This window comes from Botryllus schlosseri, chromosome 13 (genome assembly GCF_051294905.1).
Source record: "Botryllus schlosseri isolate E-star chromosome 13, Bs_hap1, whole genome shotgun sequence".
Classification (NCBI taxonomy): Eukaryota; Metazoa; Chordata; class Ascidiacea; order Stolidobranchia; family Styelidae; genus Botryllus; species Botryllus schlosseri.
Window position 1 is genome coordinate 5,056,904 of NC_137248.1, and position 26,841 is coordinate 5,083,744.

The window sequence follows — 26,841 nt, forward strand, 5'->3', positions numbered from 1 at the left end:
TCCTAAACACGAAGTCAGTAAAATGCGAACAAATTTTATTGAAAATCACTGTGTTCCAAAAAACGAAAACAAAATAGAAAAGGTGTGCGGCAGTAGACAAAACCTGGTAATGGCAGTACAAAAATAATCCTTGAAGAAAAATCCCGGCAGGGCACCAATTCACTGCATTTGTTCGCGAGGTCATTTGATATCAGGCAAGTTAATTTGGACTACTGGCATAGCCGCTTGTCAAGAAATCCATCGCATCCTCGCTGACAGTAATCTTCCCGTCCCCCGAAGGCTGAAATATGTACGAATACTCTCTCAGCGCTATCGTGAAAGATATGCCAGTTCCAAACACGCCAGCGATTGAGGACGGAGCCTCCTTTTCCCACTGTTGGCGTACTGCTTTGGTGGACGCGGGGGCAATTTTCCTCACTACATCGGCCATTATCAGTATTGCTTCGTGCAAGCGATCATTCTTCATGACCAGCTTCAGTTTTGCGACGATTTCGGGAGCCAAGCATTGTTTCGTCGTGGTGGCAGCCTCCTTGTGACCCCTCAAATAAACGACAGGCTCTTTTACCGCGAAGCAGAACAACTTCAGGTTTCGTATCAGACTTATCAAAGTGACACAGCGCACAACGTATCCTAATTCCGGTTCAGCGAACGACTCGAAGTAGTTTGGGTAAGAATCGATTATGAACTGACACACCTCCTCTATGGGCGCACGCGTTGCAGCCTTAGAACTGAGAAATGCAGCGCACAGCGGGCACAATCGAGGCACGAGATTCCATAACACGTGGCGGACAGCATCCTTTCTACTATCTTGTGTATACGTGAGTGTAATCTTGGAAATCCCCATTTTACCGTCGGACCCGGTCAGCCTGTAAGTTCTGTTATAGCTGCCTATAAAGTCGAACATGTAGGCTTCAAATGCCAAGGGACTTCGTGCAAAATGTTCCTCTTGAAAGCTTCTGTACGCGTCGGCGATTAGCGACTCTGTATGGCAAGTACCGGCATTGAGACGGAGGTATTCAAAAACATATTTAGAGAAACATTCTTTTCGATCGCCCTTGGCAGCGACGTCATTTTGTTTCGGAACAACCGGCTTGTATTTGTAAGCGCTGGAACCGACCAACAAAGAATGGTATTCAGGATAAGCGGTGTTACTTTGAGAAGGCAACGGTCCGACGTCAGTCTCGGATCTAATCACTTGGTCGGCAGGGCGTGAAGAATTCAGACCTGGCCGATTGTCGGGGATTTCCTTTGTGATGTCATTAAACTCGATCGAAGGGGCGGGATTCGATGGGTTATTTTCGACAGACGAATTCTCAGACTCGGGTGGCGTCATCTTGATGACGTCGTGTGGGCTGAGACGTATATATTGCATGCTCCGATCGGGACTTAATCCTGATAAAGCACTAGTATTCTCTGGCACTGGAGAAACACTCGTGCTCGTTACCTCTTCGACTTGGGCGACACCCTGTCCAGAATTACCTGTAATACAAAATACTGTTATTCCGACTAAATTGAACCAATAAAGATCATTCCACTTGCCGGTAAATTGGTTAATATCCTTAAACAGTAATCTAGGCATAGCATAATCGATCACTAAGCGCGCCAGTAACGACTCTGTTTCATAAATGAACCTACCTTTAACATATCCCAGGTGTGGTTTGGTTTCTGCAATCATTACATCGCTAATCATTCCGTCTTGAGCAGAAATTGTAACGAATCTTGCATCCACATCAATCATAGCGGCAATCTTTTGCTTGAACCGTGACCAGTGTTTCCCTGATCGGACAATTAGAACCGCTTCATCTTGAGTTAAAATCAACGATGCAAGATTCCTAAGGAGAGGATATATTGCCAGCTGCCCATCGTTTTCCTTCAGTATGCTCATCGTCATGTCACCAACTAGGTCCGGCAACAAGTTATCAATGACTCCCGTCAAATTTCCACAATCGCTGGAGTTGTCACGTACGTAAGTGACCGCATCATCTGGAGATGGTACTTTTGTATCCTGACCGGGTCCAATACCAACCCAATCCACCTCATCCCTTTTCTCAGCAGATGGAGAGTATTTTCGTTTTTTGGGTTTGATAGATTTGTCCTCCCTTTCCCTTTCAATTCGTTTCTGGATCCGGTGCGCCGAATGTTCTTTCTCATCAGATCTCGTCGGTATGCGTCTGCCTTTGCATTCACATATATAATCGAGTGCCATGCATGTCAAAACTACAGTGTTTCCAGCAAGATAGAATAACATCGGGAAAGCATTGAAAAAACACTGCAAAAAGTTCACATCATTCTTACTAGTTTCATTACGCAAAATACTGTCATCTTCATTCGCTAGAGCCATAATCGAAGAAATATGGCACGAGCCACCCGATGGAAAGAAGAACAAAATATGTTCCAGAAAGGTCTCTTCCTGTTTGTCCACACATTTCACATTCCCGTCGTCCAGCTGTCTAACACATGCAACATAGCAATCCTCCCCACTTAGTGCAGACAATGCGTAAAGGTCCCTGTGTTGCCTTAATACTTCTTCCAGTATATCAATTGTGATAAATCGATTCTGTCCACTGCAAATGCTTACCCTCAAGTTCCCGAGTTTCTTGACAGTGCCCCCCAGGATGCGATCCACATCGTTCACTAATTGGCAAACAAGTTTCCTTCGCTCCTGGTGATTGACATTATTTTCAATATATTCATACCAACAGATTCCTGGCTTCAAATAAGTGAAAATTTGATTCTGCGGTATGCAGTTGATGACACTGATGATTTGTTGAAGCGTGCTGCTCGACTTCACAGATTGCAAGAAAACTTGACAGTCATTGTTGTTCTCTGATTGGATTGTAGAGGGTCCCGGACTAAAAGAACCTATCTGACTAGATGAAGGCTGGTCATTTCTCAAATAAATCCATGATTGGTAGACAAAAAAAGATGACCCTTTTTGCTTGAGACACCAACTAATGAAATTTGGACTCAATAACATAGGCTGGTCGCCGCAAAGTTTGCTGTGTACTTGCTGGATTGTCATTTGACAATGCTCCTGGGTATGCATTTTAGCTACTTGAGATTGTACCAGTCCTTGAAGATGAGTTTCCAATGCGTCAACGTCATATGGCATTAGTCTTTTGCAAAAGAATATTATCCATTCGTAAAAGCTCATTGAATTTTTCGCCAGAGTTTGGACGGCTATTTCAGGCAGATCCGCAAACACAGAGCATACTTCAGAGAAGCGAGGTTTTCCCGTGAGCAGATGTATTACCCTTGAGGATTCCAAATCAGTCAATGGGTTCATGGTATCGTGGTAATGCTCCTTATCTACATCGCTTCTGTTCATTTTCAGTCCTTGCCCCTCATGCTCATTATCAGAACAGGTATCTCTAATATATATCTTGGCGTCTACCAAGAATTCCTCATTAGCAAGGCCTTCTGGGAATTCAGTAAGCGCAAGATTTATAAAATCCTGTGGTTTCTTGGGCTTCACACCTGAAGCTTCCCAGAGGTAGTACGCTAATATTGTTTTCAGATGCAAGAGAAAGGTGTCTTTAATCAGTGTGGGATGTACAATACGACCCTTTTCAACGAGAAAATGTAGGAAAGAGCCGTGATTTTCCACCATCAGCCTCACCGTTGGCTCCTTCTGGATTTTGTTGTAGGTTCCCAAAATTTTGGCGAAATCCACACGTAGACTAAAGAGAGGCTCCAGCTGATATGCTACATGTCTGGGTATGTCCATTACACACAATTTCTCCCAAATATACTTGCAAGTGGCTAATTTCATGACCTCATACTCATTGGAATAGTCCTTATTAGTTTTGCTTGACACAAAATCTTGATCCGCTGTTCCAGGTACTTTCATTACCATTTTCAGTCCAACTTTATAATTTTGCGAATCTTCTGTGATTTTGAGGACGTCGGTGGACTCCTTGACAACTTTCAGAACGGTGTATTGGTGGATGAATGATGGCATACAAATACACATGTGGTTCACTATGTCAGAAATAGTTCGATTTTTGGGTTCTACATATTTCAAAATCTCATTCGCAAGAATCGTATTGAGATTCTGCTTGTATTTATCAAAATTGGAAACACAGTAGAACTGTGAAAGTGCAAGGAGCCATTCCACAAATTCTATGCCTTTATACCACAGATCTGACCAAAAGCCATACAGTCTTAAAAGGTCTTTATATTGGACATCAACTTGGACAGCTTTCAATAAATTTGGCTTTGATTTGTGGAAATAGCGAATTAATCGATCTTGCTCATCCTCCCCATTGCCCCCACTCCCTCCATGATTGGTAGAAGCATGTGTTTCTGATTTTTCTGCGGTATTGCATTGAGATAGCATAACAACATGGCCTTGATCTGTGCTTTCGAGTTGCAGTCGAGAATCATTCTGGCATACCTGCAAAATCAATTCACTCGATGCAAATCTTGAATCCATGCGAAGAATAGCTGTTGGAATATTTTTCAATGGCATTTGATCAACAGCAATCAGTCCAATCCGTATTTTTTGTGCCAATACGTCATGAACTACATCTACGATATCCTTGGATCCACCTGCATTCTCAAATTTTGAGTCAATAAGCAGATCCAAAAATGAAGTTCCGCCAGCATGCATCTGAAATAATCAGATTATTTCCGTTGACTCGACAAGATAGCGATAAAATGCAAAGGTCAAGTTTTAAATCAAACACCTACCTTGGCCTAGAATGTGTGCAAAAGAGGCATGCACACTAAATTAAAGGTAAACTAAATTAAAGGTAACAGAATATAACATAAAAGGTCAAGCAATCAAAATGACCTGGAACATACTGGCAAATAAAATAAATGTCAGATGATCGTCAGGTAATCCCGAGCGTACACTGGTAATTATTCAGTAGAAGTAGAATCCACGTATATTTTGAAGGCTTTCTCCTAGATTATGACTCCAGTACAAGATTTTATAGGCGGCCAATTTCCTCTGCATGTATGATGGATCATCAACGAAGATCATTGCAAACGTTCATTCAGTAGTATAATATTAATGCGCTTTGATTTTTATCGGAACAGAAGACCCAGAACGCATTTCCTTCAATACCGTAATTGCCACTTCCCTTATATATTGTGCAAGTCCTCAAGCAATCCAGATGTGCCTATGCTATGGGAATGTAGATAAGGCTGAAATGCAAATCATGCTAGGTCTCCAAACTTATTTGATTAAAAACAATCTCACTATCATATTATTAGCAAATCGATACAGGTAACAGGTTAACACATGACGAGAAATTTTACATTCTTGAGTACCAAGAGTAATCCAATTTTATCCCACCTTTTCATTCTTGCTCTTACTTAATCCCCGATAGAATGATACCAAACTGGAATACTGCAGATCTATTTTACGCAGCGCACTAAGATCTTCCTCATCCAGCACATCAGTTAGAGAAAGCGACATGTCACGGCACGGTGCTAAACATAGCAAAAATGGAAAGTAATGGCTAACGAATCGTTGCTAACAGTCACAGACACTCAGTATTATCCATACTAATCGGTCCGATGATAAGCACGATGCTGAGAGATCGGCATAATGGGCCAGGGCGCATGTTATCTCGAACGTCCGCATTCCTCGAAATCGATATTCCGAGGTCACGTGGTCGCTGAATTATATTTGTAGCATTGGGATTTGCTAGATTTGAACCGCATTGATTAACTAAAATCAAAAAGTGTCTAGACAAACTGGACCTGATTTATTGAACTGAAACATTTGCTTGCACATTATTGAAATGTCTTGAATGACTAGAACCCAACTGGCATATCAAACTAAAATGTCCATGTGAAGCGATGCGCGAAAAATGTTGCACTATATCGCGGAAGTATTCTCTTTCCCGCCTAGTCATTTGCAGCGCTTTGTTATGGTATTTTTCCTCGGTTGGGGTTTGCAGCGCTGTTTACACTGCTGCTGCTGCGGACCTTTCTCCCGGTTATTGTCAGATTTACCTTGTGTTTTGGACGAAAATAACCTCTGCCAACCAGTTGGTAATGTAATTCTGCTGTAAATCTTTCTATGATGGACGAGAGTGCCTGAAGTTGGCCATAACTTACAAATTGGAATTGTCATGTTTGTAGACGTGATAAGGTCGTGATACAATTAACTGCAACTGTAATACAAGCGATCTTTACAACCTTAACTCAAGATGTATCTTGAGCCCATAATCGAAATGGTGGCTACGTCCCGCTCAACTTGCCCTTTAATTAATTGTTCTATGCAAGAAGCCCTTCTGTAACACACAACTTATTGCCGAAAGCAACCACTGTTACCAGTTTGACCTTGGCACCTGTGCACCAAATTTCATTGACATAGCCTGAACTCAAATTACAAGTTTCTATACATATTCACGGAGAAGACGATACTGCGTCTAGCCTTTGACACTTTCAAGATATACCAACACTCAAACCTATCCATGAGACACCAAATTTTATTGAAATATGACACATAAAGTCGGTGGAGTAAAGTAGGTCTATACAAACAATTACGGCAGCATCATTTTATGGGGCATCCGTTACATATACATCAGAAAGTCAAAGCTCTTAATCGCTAAATTTATATTCATGACTGGAAAATTTATGGCCATCTTCTCGCAGGTGTTTTGGGTTTGTGACGAAGCTATGTGATGATTCATGCCATGCTGTACTGCTGGTAAAAAACTAGTAACATTCCCATATAATGAAGTATCAGTAATAAAGTACTTCTACTTTTTCAAACTACTTTTATCCAAGTAGTTATTGGCTTGCAGTACTTGAGTAAATCTGATTTTCCGCTACTTACTGTTCGTTGTAATTTGTGACTTATTTACTTTTTGCTATTTACATTTGTCAAGTAGAAATATTATTTTCTTCCAAGAAAGACCAAAACGAAATTCATTGGTTGTTTCTGCAGATTGTATCATCATCATTGGTTTATTAGCAATTTTATCAGTTCAATACACCACAAAAAATGCGATACAATGAAAAGAAAGGAAGATGTCGAAGCGACTAGGAGTTGTCTATGGAATCGGACACCCACCTTGGCCTAGGCGATGTAAAGAGGAGGCATGCACACTGAATGAAAGTAAAGAAGATAGTATAGAAAAAGGAAGCGACAAGAAATATAGGGCGGCATGTCATGGGAAGCGAGATCGATAGGTCAGTCGTGGTCCGGTAATCTTGAGGATGGACTGTATTTATTTAGTAGTAATTGCTTGTATTTCGACTTGAATGTGGACATGCTCGTCGACTGCCGGATAGCCGGTGGGATACTGTTCCACACATTAGGTCCGGCATATTTGATAGAGCGATGATCTTTTCGGTCGATCATATGATATTTGGACGACGTGGATGCGCGTGTGTTGTACTTGTGCGCTTTTGATTCAGAGGTAAAGAAGTCATTGAAATATTCTGGGCAACGACCGCAGTGAAACTGATACATAAACTTGGCGATTTCTAGTTTCCGCATATCTTCTATGTTTAGGACGCCGAATCTCTTCAGCAGCGACTTATTGGATGGGCAGCCAGGCCCCTTTGGGGCCCTAGCTATGATTCGGAGTACTTTATGCTGTACTTTCTGCAGTGGCTTGAGTGCAGTTTTACTTGCACTTGAAAGCCTTCTGGACCACCTCTATGTAATATTAACATATTGGCTGTATTTATTGCATTAGGTTACCTTTGCAGAGGAAAATTCAAAGTTTTTAAATTATGAGACTGGTCAGATTAGAAGAGATAATTTGCACTTACTCGAGATCACAATGATTTCACCTTTACCAATAATTGAAAAAATATTGATTTTTTCTACATTTCTATACAAACATTACTATAAATATAATCACAAACTATAGTATTCAAGCTCACATATCTTTCCAAATCCTAGCACAGCTACCTTACTCTATAGATCTGTGTAAGATTTTGCAATCAACTCCTTGAATTATGTCTCACAGAACCTAAGTAGGTTACAGTAATTGTCACAAACTACTGGAACTTTTATAGTTTCCTTGATCAGAACCGTCCATGGATCGGCAGTAAGTACCTGCAATAGTTTAAATCACGACTTCTCTGAACAGTTTTCAAATTTCTCTCAGTAGGGATTATCGAAGCTCTCACTTGCGCAGAAGTTTCAGCCCTTCTGAAAATGTGAGTATATTTGAGCTTCAGAAATTGATGCGTTTGTAAGTTTTTTCGTACATTTTTAAATTGTTAAATCCCTGTAATGGAATTCAGTGCAATGCAATCTTAACTGAAATTTTTTGCTTACCGTTTGTTCATGGCCTAATAATTCTGGGTATTTGCAGCGATGAGGCTACTACTACATCCAATATGGAGCACAATTTTGACAATCAAGTTTTGTTGTGTGTTTGTTTGTTTGTTTTGGGGTATTCATGGTGTTTGTCGACTACTATGGTCATCTACACCAAGCCGATATTCTTCTTATTTTCCGTAACTGCTGACTTATAGCACAGCCCACCTCTAGGCTTTTGTAAGACACCGCTGACGCGGATGAGGTGGCGAGGAGGAGCCTAGGTAAACCTCCAACACTTAGGTATCGGAAGTCGGACTCGAACCCGCACCCATTGGTGTCGCAGCCGCGGATTATACCACTGCGCTATCCCACCACTTTTGTTGTGTGTGAATCAGTGTTGGGATCAAGTCACTGCCTTCGAGTCATGAGTCATTTTGAGTCATTGCACATTTTGACTCGAGTCAAGTCAAGTCATTCGATTTTCAAAAGTGACACGAGTGAAGTCAAGTCACTTGATTTTTGGAAGTGACTCGAGTCAAGTCACTAGTCCAGTCAAGTTGAATTTTCAAAGTACGTGAAATGATTTGAAGTCATTGCATTATGCTAGCTGTTTTAAATACAGACGAAGTCCCAATTAATTCTGAATCGACGAATGAATAAAGAGTTATACACGCAAAAAGGCGCTCACGCATGGCTACGTATAGAACTGCTAAACTACGCAAGTAGCGGTAGCCCATCTCTGGACTAAAATACAGGATAAAATACGAATCCTCAGAAAGGTAAAAAAGGATATAGTGCAATACCCTACCCACCTAGATATCCATGATATACAATTATAAACATATAAATGTTATTCGTTCGATTGAAAAAGAGGTTTGGTACGGGGAGGCGTAGCCCTGGGCACAGTGAGCAGTTTATAGAACAGAAATAAATTGCTAGTGGGCCTATATACTACTTTACTACTAGTTTACGGCAACGTAAGCTCAGATCACTGCGTTTGCGATCAATATATTTGTATGTAACAATGTAGGGTCGGTAAAACGCTCAATCATTGAGTTATTGGTTGCTCTCACAGGTCACACCAGCGTATCGTAAACAATCCAAACTTCTACAAGATACCACGATTTAGTCGACATTGATTACTTGATGACTTGAAATTGACTCGTGAATTTTGTGTCGAGTCACGAGTCAAACCATATTTCCTAAACGTCAAGTCAAGTCATTTTTGCAAAGTGACTCGAGTCAAGTCATACGAAAAAAGTGACTCGAGTCATCCCAACACTGGTGTGAATCCTGTCACTTATCCAATTAGTGACCTCGTATGTCTGAGGAATGCACAAGTTCAAGTTCTGTCCATTTTGACACGATACATTTTTGCGAATTGTCAGTTGTTGCTATTTTAGTATTTTGCGGCGGACTTCCTACAAGTTGAAAGTTTTATTCACGATTCGTGCTATTTCATGTAATTTAATGTCTACTTTTTAATATGGGCACCCGCAGCGCCCCAAGAAAAAATATGCACAATTTTAAAAGGCATCTCAGCGCTGGCTGTTAGCGCTCCAACACATAACTTCCCAAAACATATTGACAATTAAAACCTTTTCTGAAAATGACCACTTGACCACAGCATGTTGGCTGAAACCATCAATATATGTATTACCACTTGTTCATTGTCCCTCATTACGCGCGGAATAGTCCTGCGCTTGCTATCTGAAGTCACCACCTCCCTCAGCTCCACCACGAAATAATTCTGATCACGTGGACTGAGAGAGTCAGATAGGATGACTTATGTCCATTTTACATATTTTGAGAAAATTGGCTCTACGTCAAGTTTTCATCTTCTTTCAGCCATATATTGGCCCTGATAAATTTTGAATTATTGAAACAGACATAACCATAGTCAAGATATGGCCGAAAGAAATTGAAAATTCTTCAAAAACTTGATGTTTTTCAAGTTTTAAAAATGGACCTTCAAAATTTGAAAACTGGACATAAGTCACTTTGATTCCACTGCGACGATATGCAATTACCAATACTGTAGACAAAACTCGATCCTGATTATGAAAATTTCTGGACAAAGCCCCAGATGCTTGGCTGAAAGTCCTATGGCGGGCCCAAGACCAACATATTTTGGGGGGGGAGGCTGACGAAGCACTGTTTTGGCCCTGGTTTTCACTGCATCATATTGGATCCATGATGTCACTACATTGCTGAAAAATATTCGCTTTTCTCTCCTGTCTGCATGTTCCTTAAACTTGCAAGAATATCAACACCACAACAAATACAAGAATGACCTGTATTTTACTGTGTCATTTTAATAAAACCATTAATAACAAACAGCTATAGCCCTGTACCTGAATATGTTCATGGGGTAGCGCCATTGGATATGAAGTTGCCACTGTTGAAATCAGGATGCTGTTATACTGTTATTTTTCCTTATGTATTCATTTGCTTGCACTTGATAACAGGTAATATAGTGCTTTTCCTTTTGCAATTCCATAAATTGTCTTTTATACCAATATGCCAAGTATTTCTGGGTCCATTTTCACTCTTTAATTCAAACTCGAGTCTCTTTAAATACAAATTTTGTTTCATTGAGGAATCTTGATGACACGGATGATGAATTTTTATTTGACGTATCCTGTTTCTGCCACATATCAGTTGTCGAATGCGAACCACTTATGGTACTTTGCGACTCTTTACTCGTGGATAGCTGGGAGGTGCTGGATTCTGAAGCACTGGTATATTGCTGATTACATGCATCGGAGATCTTTTCGTTGGATATCTGACTGTTGAGAGTAATATTGACTTTGCAACTATTCAAATTGAATTCCGAGTTTGTTTTGTTTTGTTGATCTTCGTTTTGTCCATTGATACCGGCTGCTATCGCTGTGAAAGCTGTCAGGCTTCCTTGAAGGGCCAGCATTGAAGTTGCACTGCCACGCAAATTTGGAGTGCTTCTGCTTTTGTTGAGACCTTTTCTGCTGACAAAGAGTGTGTTCCCTGTTAACAACGTAATATCGTCAAATTTTCATTTGATAGTTCGTTTTTCAGGATGAATAGTTACAAATTTATCTTTCGAAATACTCAAGTTGGTCACCTCAACTTGTAGATGATCGTATTTGTAGTTTGCTATGATTTCTACACCAAAAGCTTTCTTAGACAAAACACTTGTTCCTCATCTTTCAAATTTGGGCGTGGCCTGGACGTAACTACTTCTTTCATATGATTAAAAGTCTACAGGTCTACTTAAATTGACCACAAGTCACTACTTGGACCACTCGTGTAACTGAATAGCTTTAGCACTACACAACCAGATGGATATAAACAACAAATGCACAAGTAAGCAGCGTGCTTATGGCTCCATGAAACTCATTTATTCGAAAAAATATAGGAAATTTAGTGACAACCAGAGGTGGTCAGTAACGAAGTACTTCTACTTTTTCGAAGTACTCGAGTAGTGTCCCTCTACTTCTGGTACTTACTCAAGTAGATCTGATTTTCGCTACTTCTACTTCATAATATTTTGTGATCTACTTACTTACTTTTCGCTATTTTCAGTTTGTCAAGTAGAAGTAGTTCAATCCTCCAATAAGAAAGATAGTCTGAGGGATTTCGGGGCTGTTTTCACCGACTATCAACATTTTTAATATTCATAGAAATTGAAAATAGCCAGGAATTTTCGTCGCGCACAGTGGATATGGAGTGAACAATATGATTTCACCAAAGTATCGGTGCATATAATTTAGGTAGCGGGTTGCGTGGTTCGGTTAACACCGCATTATCGCCTATATGAGCTATTTATCACAGTATATATGGCTCATCATAACGTTGAAACTGATGTTTCGCAATCTAGCATTTATTTATCATATCGTAATCTAGCAGTCCATGACCTGTCCTAATCTAGAAAAGTGGACTTTGACTTTTTTTTAGTTTTAGACCTGTTTTAGCAGACCACCTTTGAAACTTTCTGGACTAAACACAGGAAATACATTTTCTGCTTTTAGAAGTAGTATTTATATTTCACTTTCAATTCCCAGTAACATACTTTGAGTTTAATTAGTATCAGTTCTTTTGTCTGGAGAACATACATGTTGAAGTATAAAAGCAAGTGTTGTTGGTTTGTTTGTGGTGTTTGTCGACTACTACTACTGTAACCCGCAACCCATTGATGCTGCAGCCGTGGATTATACCACTACGCTATCTCGCTACCTCTAGAAGCAAGTGCAGTAATGCGTTTAATTTCCGGAAATAAAGCTACACAATATGGCATTTTTACGATCCACCATATTTTTTTATTAAAGCTCCCTAATCGAGCAAAGTGTTTACACCGTATCCGATACGACTTCTCTGTATTCCTCTTCGACTTAACTACGGGCCTTATAATATGGGGGCGGGCGCCATACATTGATATTTTCTAAAACGTGCTGTTCGATAAACAAAGGATTAATATCGCATTTCCATATCAAGCTATCAGTTTCATCCCATGATTCGGACGAATGCCTATGTTGTTAAAAATTGGATACCTCCTGGCATGCATCCATAATCCATATGAACATAGGCGCCGAACGCTAATTTTCCTTAGGCATGCGAGTTCGATGACGTCACAAAGGAATGACGTCATGATCCGACGGAATTGAAAATTAGGGATAATATAGCATCAATTCATGAGAGTTAAGTGCCTGCATAAATGCCGATTATGCAATATCTTCGTGTTAACAAACTTGCGCGTATGATAGGCTTGTCAACGAGTCCGGAAGTGCTGTCAATCAACGAGTTCCTGATCGCTAGCGAACAATTAAATACGGCTTATCAACGCGTATTACGTAACCTCGGCGACGATTTGCGCAAGGCAAAATGTCAGAGTTGTTATGGAATCTGTTCTATAATGGCACCGATTTCAGGTTGTTCAAACCTTTCCCGTCTTTTACAACTCAAGCCTTGACAGTTGACACACATCTTCTGATGGTTATGTTTAGGTATTAGCGGAATTCACTTACGCATGCACGGCGCACTCACAATCGCACCTGTCTGCGGACATTCGATGTTATTCAGGTCAGCGATGTCGCTCTTTAATTACAATCGCTAACCAATAAACACCTAACGGCATTGTCACCAAGCCAGACATGGGGTGATTACTTCATGAATGTAATCGATTGCGATTACGATTACTTCAGAATCACGCGATTACGATTACGATTACGATTACAGCAAAATAAGGAAGTAGTCGATTACGATTACGATTACATTGGAAAAGTAATCACGATTACTCACGATTACATTTGTTTTGCTTCTTAGGACTATAATATTAAAGGATATATTGGAAGACAATACAAGGATTGCGATGACAGGGCTTAATGAAATATCAAGTCTCTTCATACACCATGCTTCATTTGCTTATTATGCCATAATATACCAATTGCCCAACTTCATTGGGATTATTTATCGCACCCAGCGATTTGCATTATGGCCAGGTCTTTACCTGGCGCACCCCAAATTCCTTAATTGGGTGAGGAGCGTGCTCGAAGGGGACTCAAACATAACATAAATTATACATAAATTATAGAGTATTTTCGAGAATTCAATTAATTCTTGAAAAGGTTCTTCGAGCTTCGTGATTCAAATGTCTCCTGTACAGGGGTCGCCACCGCGGACCAAATGAATCGTCCGCGGTCGCTGTAGCAAATATTCAAATGAAAGATTTGAAAGTTGAAGTGGGTTTCATGTGAGCAGCAGTTGAGCATGGCTCGGCCGACCCCAAGGAATATACGAACGCAGTCGCTCGGGGCATTGCTGGTCTTCGCCCACGCGGCGGCTCAACGGGAGTCTATAGTTAATATTCCCGAGTCTCGACGCGGAGATGAGTGCTTTGGCGCACACTGCAGCAACGCAACTGAGCCTGGAGGAGCTGGTGTGAGTCCCGGCGAGTGAGCGTTTTTTGTACTTGGTAAGGGGCGGAAACCCGGCCCAGTGCTCTGATTGTCTTACTATAAGTGAATAAATCCAACTGAGCACGGATCAATAGCGGGAGTAAGAGGTAACCCGTCGGTCGTCGCAATAATCAGTGCACACTACACAAGATGTAGGTTTTTGTTTCAAAACGGTTGGCGACCCCTGCTCCAGTAGATAGCTGGGTTTGAAATGCATAGCTCTTCCCCTAGAGAAAAAACATGCATATGCTATTTTATGGGAACAGGCATTTTGGAGCCGGTCATCACCGCGCCACGATCCCACAACACACCAAAAGACATATGCAGTTTCAGCCAATACGCAACTCCACGGGATGTGATACCAAAGAAATACCTTGGCCGAAACTTAGGGTATTCGTCCATTGTCAATAGCCGCGCTGGGTGGGCGTGGCTAATAATAGTCCTGTCCTTCCAATCTGAGCCCGCAATGCAAATGCCACCCTGCGGATCCACATAGGAATAAAGCAATGACAATTTGCGTGTGCGTCTCATGAAAGATATTCTTTTAGTCTGCTACGTTTGGGCGAGTACAATATCTTTTGATTAATCAACAGACTGGAGGTCACGAATTAACAACCTACAAAAAAGTAATTATAACAACATACCAGATGCTATAATTATGAATTCCGTGCCCCAGCTCTACAAATAAATCTGACACTCGGGGCTGAGAGAGGTTAAAAATGAATAGTAATCTAATGCAATGACCAATATTATTGACGGAATTCAGTTTTGAAAGTTGACCAACGGTTGGAGTGGGGGACGAATTGCTGTTGGTTCTGATTCTAGCTATATCTATCGCTAACATGTCAGGCTATATAAGCAGATGGTTATGGCGGCAGGTCCAAATGCTGAGTAACGAACTGTGAAATAACAATTGGCGCCCGTTTCAAGTAGTCATAGGAGACTAAGATATAGTGAACATAAAAATTCTGCATTCAACTTAATACAGATACTGCGAGCTGCTGTTACGAGAAACGGCTAAGCACGGCTCGGTTATGATATATATCAGCAGCTGTTTATTTGTAATGCTTCGTTTTGGAAATTGCAATGTTTTATTTGACGAGTACAAAATTCCGAATTTTTGTCAGCGGTACGTGCGTACGTAGGCCTACTGCTCGCCAAGCAGAAACGATGAAACTGCGTTTAACTAAGCACAACCAGACATCAATACATAAGTTACTATTTGAAACTATAGGCAGAGTGGTGATCAATATCCTGCTGCGAGGTGGGGGCTTCTGCAGTGTATTGATAACCTGATATACACCACGGGGGTGTTCTTACAATCATACTACAATGTCTCCATCACATGTCTGTTTGCTATGTGTAGATACTTCTTACGCAATGACGAGCGGAGCTAATACTTCTTACGTAACAATGAGTAGTGGCGTTTGAAAATCAGACGTTTGTGCTATCGCTAACGTGGTCTCATTCTCGTTCACGAATATTCAGTTAATGTCATAGTCCTTGTACAAATAAAAAGTAATCGTTCTTTCACAAAGAAATCGATTAGATATGGGAAGTAGTCGGTTACGATTACGATTACTTCGGATTTTTTTCGAATGTAATCGATTGCGATTACGATTACTTCAGAATGTTGTAATCGTCGTAATCGATTACGATTACTAATCGCGATTACCCCATGTCTGCACCAAGCCATCGAGAGATTGGAACTAACGCATGGTAGGCTCGAGAGATGGGAGCCAACGCATGCTCGGCTCTAGACGTGATAGTTGGCCAGCGATGATATCTTTTGTACCAGGCCTGTTGCAGATGCGATTGTGTAGGCAAGCGATAATATCGTGCGCGCCAATGCAGATGCGATAGTGCAGGCAGCGATGGCACCGGACCTACTGCTGATGTGGTTTCATGCTCTAGGCTTGTCGGAGACGCGATAAAGCAGGCAAGCGTCCAAAACGATGATTGCCGAGCGCCGGCAATCAATGACACAATTTCGCGATCATCTCAGCGGGAGATCACGTCGCGTTACATTGTGCACAGACAAATCTCGTTAATTGGCAACGCGCTTTTAGCTAATTGGCCGCGCGCAACGGGTTACCTCACTCACATAAGCGGTAGCAGGTAATGTCGTAAACGGAAATACATTACGATTCGTTCTAAATAACACAATCGGGGTTTATGCCGATTCATGCCAAACCGAATTCTAGGCATGCCGCATGCCTAAAAAAATGTCTAGGCATGCCTGGCATGCCTTGCATGCCCAGGTTCGGCGCCTATGCATATGAATAAGCTCTGCACCTTTCGCATAGCTCAATTTGCAGCTTTTGACAATCCATGCGAACGAATTACGATCGTTTTCAGAACTACTTACTTACTTGAGTAGATTTAAAGTCAGTCATTTCTACTTCAAGTAATTTCATGTTGCTTATGGAAGAAGTACTTCTACTCGTACTTGAGTAGATCTTTTCGTCGCTACTTCTACTTCTACTTGAGTAGCTTTCTTTACTACTTTGACCACCTCTGGTGACAACTGCACGACTGCAGTTATGGTTGGTAGTTGGACCACAGTCTGATGTGTTAGTGTTATCGGTATTTCAAAGAATGAAGAGCGGACAGGGTAGGCCTACTTCTTGACTATTTATGATAATTTTATATGATTTGTGCTATCAAACTTCCTTTAGTATCGCTAATCGGTATCCATATTTATGGCTAACATCAGCGAAAACACAGATAAGATCTCATCCATTTCCGTGAAATTTACAGAAATACCAGCGTACCGGTATCCGTTTCCCGCTGCGGTCATCATGACATCTTCAGTACAATCCATAAAAACTAGACGTGTAAATGCAATGACTTTGTGTTTAATTGAAATTCCGTTAAAACTGCGCAACGTGGGTGTGACCGGGAATAAATGGCTTCGTCATGGGGTCGTTTGTATTTCTTCACAGGGATCGGTTGGGTCACGTTACGGCAAACCTGAAAATATTCTAGATATACTTTGATCGTGTTGCCACAGTGAGCGAAAACGTTTAGCCCATTAGAGGAATAGCCTGCACGACGGGGTGCGTTGTTCATTACTGTATCTAGACACCAATTTCACCTTATGTGGAATTTTATATTTGGTAGCTTAATCCTGCTCAGCATCACTGACCTTTTTTTTGTTGGCCCTTTCTTTCTCCTCTTGGACTGGTTCCGCTCGTATGCGATGATCTTCTGGTCCGATGAAGCTTTGGTGGTCTACACATGGTCGCTGAGGTCGTACCCAAACTCCACGTTGCGTGATTCATGATAACTGTGCTCTGAGGGCTATGCAAATATCTTAATGAGGAAGCGATGAAGATTTTTGACTTATGCATGCATCTCGAACACGGTACCCCAACCCATATTATTGGCACATACAACTTCAGGCCGTTAGACTGATTATTCCTTTTTCGAATTTCTGCTGCAGAATTGACGTGCTAGGATACGGCAATTTTTCAGCGAAAAGGACTTGGACTTTGTTGCTGTTGCGTGTTCGCTAACATCGGAACTCCTTGCCAAGCCCATTAGTCTATTGTCTAATCGCTTCAGAATCGATTTATAGCCGCGGTCAATCCTGGCCTATGCTTAGGTTGACGCTTAACACCGACTTGAAGTCCAAGGCCATATCCGTCAATATAACCCAGTGTGTGTCTTGAGCGGGTGAAAATAACAGCCGCTGATGGTGTTACGTTATACATGGATTTACGAAATTTGGTCAAGTTACTGGGACTTGAAATTGACCTGAAATCGGAAAATTGATAATACTTTACTTGACTCCTCAGTGACTGGTGACTCGTACGTTGTGACTTGATCCTAGCCATGTGTTCTGAAAATACTGGTTGTAAGAGGCAGTGGCTAATACCTTGATTATCGACCGATCAAGTAAAACTACATAAAATGACCTGACTGCCCAACCAATAAATTTATCGCTCTCCCTGGAAGCATAGCTCGCTGCATATATCGTGTCTAAATGGAAAAGCTTGATTGGCCATCCTTTCAAACATTTGTATTTAAACTAAATCACAATTCTTCTTTGCCGCGTATAAACATCGCGATCGCATCGATTTTATCTCCCCCATCACATGCGCGAGCCGTCGTAAATTATGAATGACCATTTCGGTCCTTCCTTCAGCAATGGCAAGCTTTGATTAAAAAGACAATTGGCAAAGGGAGACATACCAGTCGTAATAGATACTATACTTTCATCGCTCACTATTCATCAATCGATCGTGTTTTACATCCCATATTAAACTGATGAATGATGTCATTTTGACTAAACGTCCTCAACCGGTTATTAATTGCGTATCACGCGGCAGCTCATTCATTTTCATTTTTTTTTTAAATATTTTTTCATTCCAGCACACCGTCAGAATACAATATGTTTTGATAAAAAACCGGCCGATCAAACACCCCATGGTTTCCAGATAATATAACAGATTATGCGGTGGCGTGAAAATTACCGACAGTGTATGACAATATTGAATGAAGTGTTTTCGTAAAAATATTACTTGAATACTAGCGGATAAACTTGCTCCATCTATCTCGACGCCATTCATTTCATCGTTGATTCATAGTTAAGCAAAGACCCGTTGTATTGGCTGTCACCGGATCACGATGCAACATCAATTTTGCGTGCCTCCACATGCCACTACATTTGGATAGATTTTATGCGGTACATTCAGGAGTACAATATCCACGAACACTTGGAGATGCAGATCCTGTGTGGCGGCAGACGGTTGTACTTTTGAAAATTGGGCCTGACTTCATCGCAGTTAGTCGTGCTGCGTTGGCCTCGAAGACTTTCCTCGCAATTTTGATAAGTATAATGCCGTCTCACTTCGTCACATGCATTTGTTCAAGCAGATTACTTTGAGTGCTTCTCATATCTGTTTTCTTTTCTATTTCAAGTATTTTTGGCAGGCAGTGAAAATCGTTACCTATGCTGGACCGACAAGATAGCCTAATGGTGAAGCGGCTTCTTGATCGGTAGGTCGTGGGTTCGATCCCCGGGCGGGTCAGACCAAAGACCTGATTAGTAACACTGGTATCCGTGACTTCCCGCTTGGCACTCATGCATTGCTGGGGTAGCATAGAGAGGTGGTGCAAGACTTAGAAAGCTGTATAAGGCTATATCTGTACCTTCCTTGTCCAGCGGCATGTGCGCATCATGCACTCATGGTATGCATATGCACAGAACGTGTGTATGTAGGCCTATATCACGAGTCGGTATATATGCCGCAAAAACATCAAGGACAAAAGTCAACTACGTCCTTTCCTTTCACCATTCCTCATTTGCTAGAGCAGGGGTGTCAAACATCCGGCCCGTAATTCTGATTAGATTGAAAAATGATTGTATTATCCAGCACATTTCTAACAAATGTTGTGAATTTTGGTATGAAATAATTCCATTTAATATCAAATATCGAGTACTGTGTGTTCATTGCTCATAGGCTACATTATGACCATATTCGACAGCGGTGATGTGATAAGGTTTCACTTTTCAGTCACCATTACGAACAATTCGATGACATAGACACCCTATTCCGAGAAGGCGAAAAAGTAACCTATACACACTGAATTTCCAGTTTTAAGGCAAATGAACTAAAAATAAGCAAAAACGCCAATGCTTAACCCTTACATACATGTTACATGCAGAATGTAATAGTTCCACAAAATTATAATTCAAATATATGTGGTCATACTGCTGTATATCTTGCGCAAAAGGTCCCCGCCCTCCAGAGAAACCCGAATCGGGATTTAATAATAATGGACCAAATTCTAACGTCCGATTTTACAATTTAATATATTGTATTCCCCCACAACGCATACGAAGGGCTAACGCTAGATTACGGTTAAAACACTTATATCGTCGTTAGAATCACTGCATTGCGGTTTGCAAATAAAGGTGTTGCTAGAATACAATCCCTATGATCCGTAAATAGTGTAAGGCCTGTATTAAAGCATGCAAGTGCAAAAAGGGCACGAATCCTGAAGTAACATTTTGGAATCATTTGACTGGTCCAGCCCGTAAGCCAGTGGTTCCCAACCTGTGGTACGCGTACCACTAGTGGTACGCAAAGGTCTTCCAGGTGGTACGCGAGTTGATTTTGTGTTGTTGTTTTTTGATCGAAGGTTGTTATTAGTTCAGGTGGGGTTGATTTTGAATTTTTTGAAAATTTTTTTGACTAGTGGTTAAAAAACAATTCCATGCATAACTCCATCAACCATGGCTGATACTGCCTAGTTTAATAGAATTTGTTACACTAGGGCGATATTCTTGATATGTCAAAAACTCAATATTCTATAAGTAAATTTTGTCAAAATTGAAGAATTGGGTCGAGAAATTGTAAAAATTGTTTACAAAGTCAAAAAATTTTGACCCCTGCATTTCGTTTTTATTGCATATTTTGTGCTGTCGATGAACATTTATCATTTGGTATTTTACAGCTTGTAGCCTACTTTAGAGGTCTGCCGTTGTAGTCGGCCCATTGTCTGCTCATCGTGAATCATAAACGGTCAAACGAAACAAATAGGTTGACAATTGACATTGTCTTATTGTCAAAGTACCGCAATATCCTAATTGAAGCAAGACTGTTTGGGCATTGAATAAGGACAGACACTTTCTACCCAAGAATGTAGGAAAGTACTACTGGAATTCTTCATAGGGCCAGATATCGTTAAAATAAAGTTTTTTCGTGTAAACATTTGTCAGTTATCAAGTCAAAAACGCTTTTTCAGGCCAAACTACTGCGTAAGGACAGACAGTCGCAACCAGAAATGAATATAAGTAGCACAATTTTAACATTATGCGCGAAAACACCTAATCTGCATACGTGAGGTCAAAGTTTGGTCACAATCCGTTTTTTAGGTAAAAAATCGTCTATAGTTATTGCATCCCACATAGGTCCTATACGTGATTATGACGTCATAAATGGTGAAAACATTTTTGACCGCCTACGGCGGGCGAAACTTATGTAGGTGGTACGCGAGCACTGCATAAAACCTCGAAGTGGTACGCGATTGGAAAAAGGTTGGGAACCACTGCCGTAAGCGATCTGAAGGTTTGAATCCGGCACGCGACACAAGTTGAGTTTGACACCCCGTACTTGGGGTTATCATATGTCCGCTTTTAGAAGGATTTGTCCTCCTTTTTTCAATTTCAGGAAATCGAAAATGTTCTCCGAGGACGCGTAAATGTTCTGCTATTTTTTTAATTCGTCCTCCTTATAGCTTTGACAGCTAGGCTAATGTACAGGCTGAACTAAAAAACGTCCTAAATGACGCGGACGCTCGAAGCGGGTTAACATAACATAACAGTGTTGGGATCAAGTCATTACCTTCGAGTCACGAGTCATTGCACATTTTGACTCGAGTCAAGTCAAGTCAATTGATTTTCAAAAGTGACTCGAGTCAAGTCAAGTCACTCGATTTTTGGAGGTGACTCGAGTCAAGTCAAGTCACAATTCAAGTCAAGTTGCCTTTTCGAAGTGATGATAACGTGATGATGATGATAATAACGTCATTGCATTTTGCTAGCCGTCTGAAATACAGATTGAGTGGTCATTGATTTTGAACCGATGAATGAATAGAGATTATAATATACACGCAAGAAGGAGCTGGATCGCTCACACATACGCAGAACTGCTGAACCTCACTTTATAGTAACTAGCCAATATAGAGAATAGATACGAATTGATAAGATGCAATACGTTACGCATTTACAAATCGATATGATACAATTCGAGCCTGCGCCAATGGTTGAGGAAAAATCGGAGAACAGAAATTACTTCACTATACTAGTTTACGACAACGTAAGCTGTGAGCTTCGATCACTTCGTTTGCGGTCAATTTATTTGTGAGAGAACGATGGAGGCTCAGTAAAACGCACGATCATTAAATGATTGGTCGCTCTCACGGGTTACACCAGCGTTTCGCGAACAATCCGAGCATATGCAAGACACATTGATTTTGATCGACACCGATCACTTGATGACTTGAAATTGACTCGTGAATTTTGCTCCGAGTCACGAGTCAATCCACATTTCTGATAGACCAAGTCAAGTCATTTTAGCACAGTGACTCGAGTCAAGTCAAGTCATACGAAAAAGGTGACTCGAGTCAAGTCGTGACTCGGGTCATCCCAACACTGTAACATAACATCGTTGGGTTATATTTTCTTATCTGAACAAGTTACACACGTACAATGCGATAAGACACAATGCGATGTCATGAACAGATAGGAGGATGTCGAACGACACGCATCAGTAGCGATCCTTTACTCTAATCCACCGCGGCCTAGAGTGCCCGCAGTCACAGTTCTTTTCGATGTTGATCTTTATGATTTTTTTTGAAGCCGCGGCCTTTTCTACTAGTTCTTTCCAGTCCTTGTGAGTGCTTTCTTTCGTCGGGTCTTTTACTGGGCTTTTCTGTCGCCGTAAGAACGGCAACGGCGGGGGAAGAGGAGCCCAGATACACCTCCGACGGGAATCGAACTCGATTCGTTAGATTGGCGGGCGCTTATCGTAACCACTACCCTACGGGAGAAGGACTGGACAATAACTATAACGCAAGATTTCTGGTACAAATTTTAGAATCTGCAGTTTTCTAGTCCGGTACTCTCACTTTTATGATATGTAAAAAGTGTCCTCCCTTCCGGACTCCTAAATATGGTAACCCTGCCTGTACTAGAGTGTACCGCCACTCCCCATTAATCTCATAGTCAATAATAATACAAAATACTAGCAGCACACCTACCTCGGTTCGTTCCATTTCATATCGCGCACGGCACTCTATCTTTTACACAAACTACATACATGGAAAACTTCAGTTGAAGTCGGCTTCACATAATATAATAACGATCCTTGAGGTATCCGTTGTTAAGGGGGATTGGTCGTAATAGTCGCTAGATGATATACTTTCATCCGCTCGAGATAAACACAATGTACAAGATATACAAGACACAATGCGATGTAATGGACACTGGAATGATAGGAGGATGTCGAAGCGATCAGTTACGGAATCTCAATTTGGCATCTACGTCGGCGTAGTGCCCGATATAACATTGTTCGATCTTGATCTTTCCGAGTCTCTCTTTCTTTAAAATGCTGTTTCCCGGTCCATTCATTATTTCCGTCAATTATCAGGTTTTTCTCTCTGGCTCTTTTAACGTCGTGCGACACAGGGCAAGGGGAGCTCAGATAAACCTCCAACCCGTCGGCTACTGACAAGGATTGAAACCGGTCTCCTTGCGTAGTTGGACTCGGATGTCACCACTACTCAACACCCCGACGGACAAAATCCATCATTTCCACTCGCGTGCACAGGGCGATTGTGGCTTTTTGCCAACCAGACCGACTGTAAACATAGGGACGACGTCACGAGGATGATCAGCCAGTTTGGTCCTATGGCTATAAAATGAACTGAACAAAAAGAAGTGTGTCAGTGGTGCACAGAACGATATAATCAGTCAAGCGTGAATGGCAGTAAGCGATTAGCAGACATCGATGTTCGATGGACTCTCCGCTGCTCGATTTTGATAGCTTTTAGCGCTGTGGGCGATGGCTTCGAGACTCGGCTTGACTGCGACAGGAGATCTCGTAATTATCCGAAGAGTTTGTTTATTCGTTTGATACAACTAGGAGCGAAATATTTCCCACCTACTACCATGATTAATGGTTCTATTATGTTCATCCTCACACAGTTGTACAATGCGAATTGCGAGACACAATGTAATGAGCATACAGATGATATTTCAAAACGAGCAAATACGTTTTATCATTACCGTCATTATTAGTAGGCTATTCATGCCTGACGCAACAGTATTCAATGTTGATCTTTTGACTAACTCTTTCTCTTGGGCTTGACTGGGTCTTTCTCTTGGCGTTTTATATGCCAACTTGATATCATCATTTTCTAGACATTCAGACTATCATATAGAGCAGGGGCGGGCAAGATACGTGATTCTAGCCGGCCCGCAGACAGTTTCCGGTCTTCGTGATAATGTGACCTGCGTGTTTCTATACATTTGCCAGGGATATCTAGATAGTCTACATATCCCTGATATTTGCGAGCAAAGATTTTCGATCATGAACATACACAAGACGAAGCTTCGTTCCAGTCTAACTGATGTTCACGTACAGTCTTTACTAAGGGTTTCTACTTCCGACATGCAGCCAGAGGTCAAAGAACTTTTTGACAACTTTGATCGGCCACAGATCTCTCGTTGACTTCCGCAGCTGTTGAAGTACTACGATAATAAATTCATTAAATGCTGGATTTGTTCTCTATGCTTAGAAATTAGAGTTTACATTGAATACAATACATTCCTTGTATAGGTGGAAAAATATGTGATCAATATATAAATTCAGAAAATAAATCAGGCCCGCCAACAGCGCCAAGTATACTTAATTTTCCAATATCAAGCCCGCTGACTGCAGAAGTTGCCCGTCCCTATATAGAGTGAGACAATATCTGCTTTTTCTAAGGCAGATTAGCTCAATGACTTTATTTTGCAGACTCTTAGCTAGATCAAAAGAATTAGATTCTGGTCCACTGGCAGGTTGTTATATTGAAGGATGGCAGCATCAACACTTTCATTAAGTCATTCCGATTTGTATTAGTTCCCAAAACCATGCATCACTGTCCTATATGTAAGTTACATTACATTGTAGTCCAACAGATGAGTATAATAGAATTCACTGTTTATCATTATGATAGTGGAAGATCTGAATAATTCCACTTATCACCTGATAAATACTAGATCAACTGGTCAGAAAAATGATGCAATTTTCCCTTCAGTGTGTCACTGATGCATTGATGAAGCTAGTGTTTCCCAAACTATTTTATACAAACTCCCCCTCCCCCCCCCACCTTCTGAATAAAAATTGTTTAATTCATTGCACAGTCACTGCATGGTCGTGTCGTACAATGCAATCTCTCCTGTCAAAAATCGTTCTTTGTTTTGTCGCGATATGCGCTTGAATCGTCCTCGGTCGAATGTATGATCATAACTTGCCTTTGATAATTGTCACTGAATAATTAGTATATTCCTTGTTTGATTGACTGCTTGCGCCCAGTTTATGAACCACTGGATTAATCGAATTCCAAAGAAACCAATGTCTACCTAAATTCTAGATAATTATAAATCTTTGTACAAGATACCTTGTCGAACACAATTTCATGTTCATTTTCCTGTCTTGACTGACGTTATTTTTTATGTATTATCGATTCCGTGCTTAATTATTGTTCTTCAGAAATTGTTGGTATACAACGGGTAATACTAGATTCATTGTGAAAAATTGAATGTATCTATCTTTATTGTGTCTCATTTATAATGCAATCGTATATCATGTTACAAAGCAACCAATGATACTATACTTTAGCTTGTGAAGAGTACCTAGATTTTGTCATTCGTGTGTATTGTTTGACTTGATAACATCCAGATATTCAATCAAGCTAAGCTATCCATCACATTTTCCAGAGAGATATGTATCGTGGACGCTCTAGGTCCCCTGATTACCCCCGTCGGGATGTTATCGACCGGCCGAGGGAATCACATCCATGTGAAGGTGATTGGAGAGAACGCAGGACACCTCCTGGTCGGTCGCCGGTCCGGAATTACAGTCCGCCGAGACGCCGGCCGCTGGATCATTACGACGACAGAGACCGACCGCCCTCTGACAGGGAACGTGACAGCTACGATTACCGTGACAGATCGCCAAGATACCGGGACTCTCCGGGGAGATATTCGCCTGATCGCAGACCGTCTTATTCTCCAGACAGAAACGGCTCCTATAGAAGGTTTGCTGGGGTGCTAGTCGGAATCTCACACTTGTATTTTCACTATGTTGTGTTACTAATATTTGTCAGTCACTTGAGCTTTTCCAAAAAATTTGAAAGTGAAGTGCATTGAATCACTTCCCTTTCTTCTTTTTCTCTCTGTGTTAGAGAATTGAAAAGTAGTCATTGTAATATGCTCTGTTCCCTAGTAATCTCCTAAATTCCTTTAGTGACCACCCACGTTCCACTCAGAAGATTATGTCTTTTATTTATCGAGACACAATTCATAGCTTTGATTGTTCATAGCACTTTCAGTTGACGCACTCATATATGAGTCAAGTACACTATCGTTTTTTGTATTGCTTTGTCTCTTTGGCAACTACTAGTCATTTTATCAATGAGAGTTTTAGTTTCCGCCACGGTGCAGCTCTTTAGAAACTCAACTTGCCATAAATGATTATAATCTCTCTAATCGTTTGTCATAAGGCTATTTATATTTCTGGAAAAAGAGTTCGGTATTGTATCGATACCATTGCGATTCATTGTCACAATATCATTTAATGTTTTGAATCCTTTTTCTTAGATATGTAACTGGTCTACTTCTTTTCCCATTGCATTTAGGATGTAAATCAGGGGTCACCAACCCGGTGCCCGCGGGCACCAGGTAGCCCGCGGGGACTAGATGAGTAGCCCGCGAGCCCATTCTAAAAATAGGTGGAATAGCAGCATTTACCAATGTTCGTCAGATTATTACCAGTGAGCTTTTAAATATATAGATTGATTGATTCAGCTATTCTTGTTCCAAACACACTAACATGTAACTTACATATATAAACACTTAAAAATATCTTCAATTACAATAAGTGATATATAGAT

The 26,841-nt window shown here is 41.0% G+C and overlaps 3 protein-coding genes across 7 annotated transcripts in view; 1 reads left to right on the plus strand and 2 right to left on the minus strand.

Moving 5' to 3' along the window:
• LOC145453621 (uncharacterized) overlaps positions 1–26,841 on the minus strand; it is a 181,558-nt gene that overhangs the window by 146,752 nt on the left and 7,965 nt on the right. The window lies entirely within an intron of this gene.
• Positions 19–5,588, minus strand: LOC145453613 (uncharacterized). Its single transcript, XM_080331580.1, has 3 exons — positions 5,303–5,588; positions 1,636–4,612; positions 19–1,479 (listed from the first exon to the last, which is right to left on the minus strand). Exons 1-3 carry the CDS (start codon positions 5,423–5,425, stop codon positions 200–202), a joined length of 4,380 nt encoding a protein of 1,459 aa, XP_080187706.1. The 5' UTR covers positions 5,426–5,588; the 3' UTR covers positions 19–199.
• The window catches only part of LOC145453619 (RNA-binding protein 5-like), a 29,578-nt gene continuing 10,636 nt past the window's right edge, over positions 7,900–26,841 (plus strand). For 2 of the 5 annotated variants that reach the window (XM_080331586.1, XM_080331589.1), the window contains exons 1-3: positions 7,901–8,021; positions 8,082–8,133; positions 25,667–25,986. In XM_080331586.1, coding sequence (XP_080187712.1) covers positions 8,011–8,021; positions 8,082–8,133; positions 25,667–25,986 — 383 coding nt within the window. In that variant the 5' untranslated portion in view covers positions 7,901–8,010. Of the gene's footprint in view, positions 8,022–8,081; positions 8,134–23,681; positions 24,837–25,666; positions 25,987–26,841 lie in introns of those variants that run through there. The other 3 variants (XM_080331588.1, XM_080331587.1, XM_080331590.1) reach the window with 3 other exon arrangements.

Coding starts and splice junctions, on each gene's coding strand:
- LOC145453613 (XM_080331580.1), bottom strand. CDS start 5,425: ATGTCGCTTTCTCTAACTGATGTGCTGGATGAGGAAGATCTTAGTGCG. Junction 4,613..5,302: donor GTAAGAGCAAGAATGAAAAG/GTGGGATAAAAT, acceptor TGATTATTTCAG/ATGCATGCTGGCGGAACTTC. Junction 1,480..1,635: donor ACACCTGGGATATGTTAAAG/GTAGGTTCATTT, acceptor TTTGTATTACAG/GTAATTCTGGACAGGGTGTC.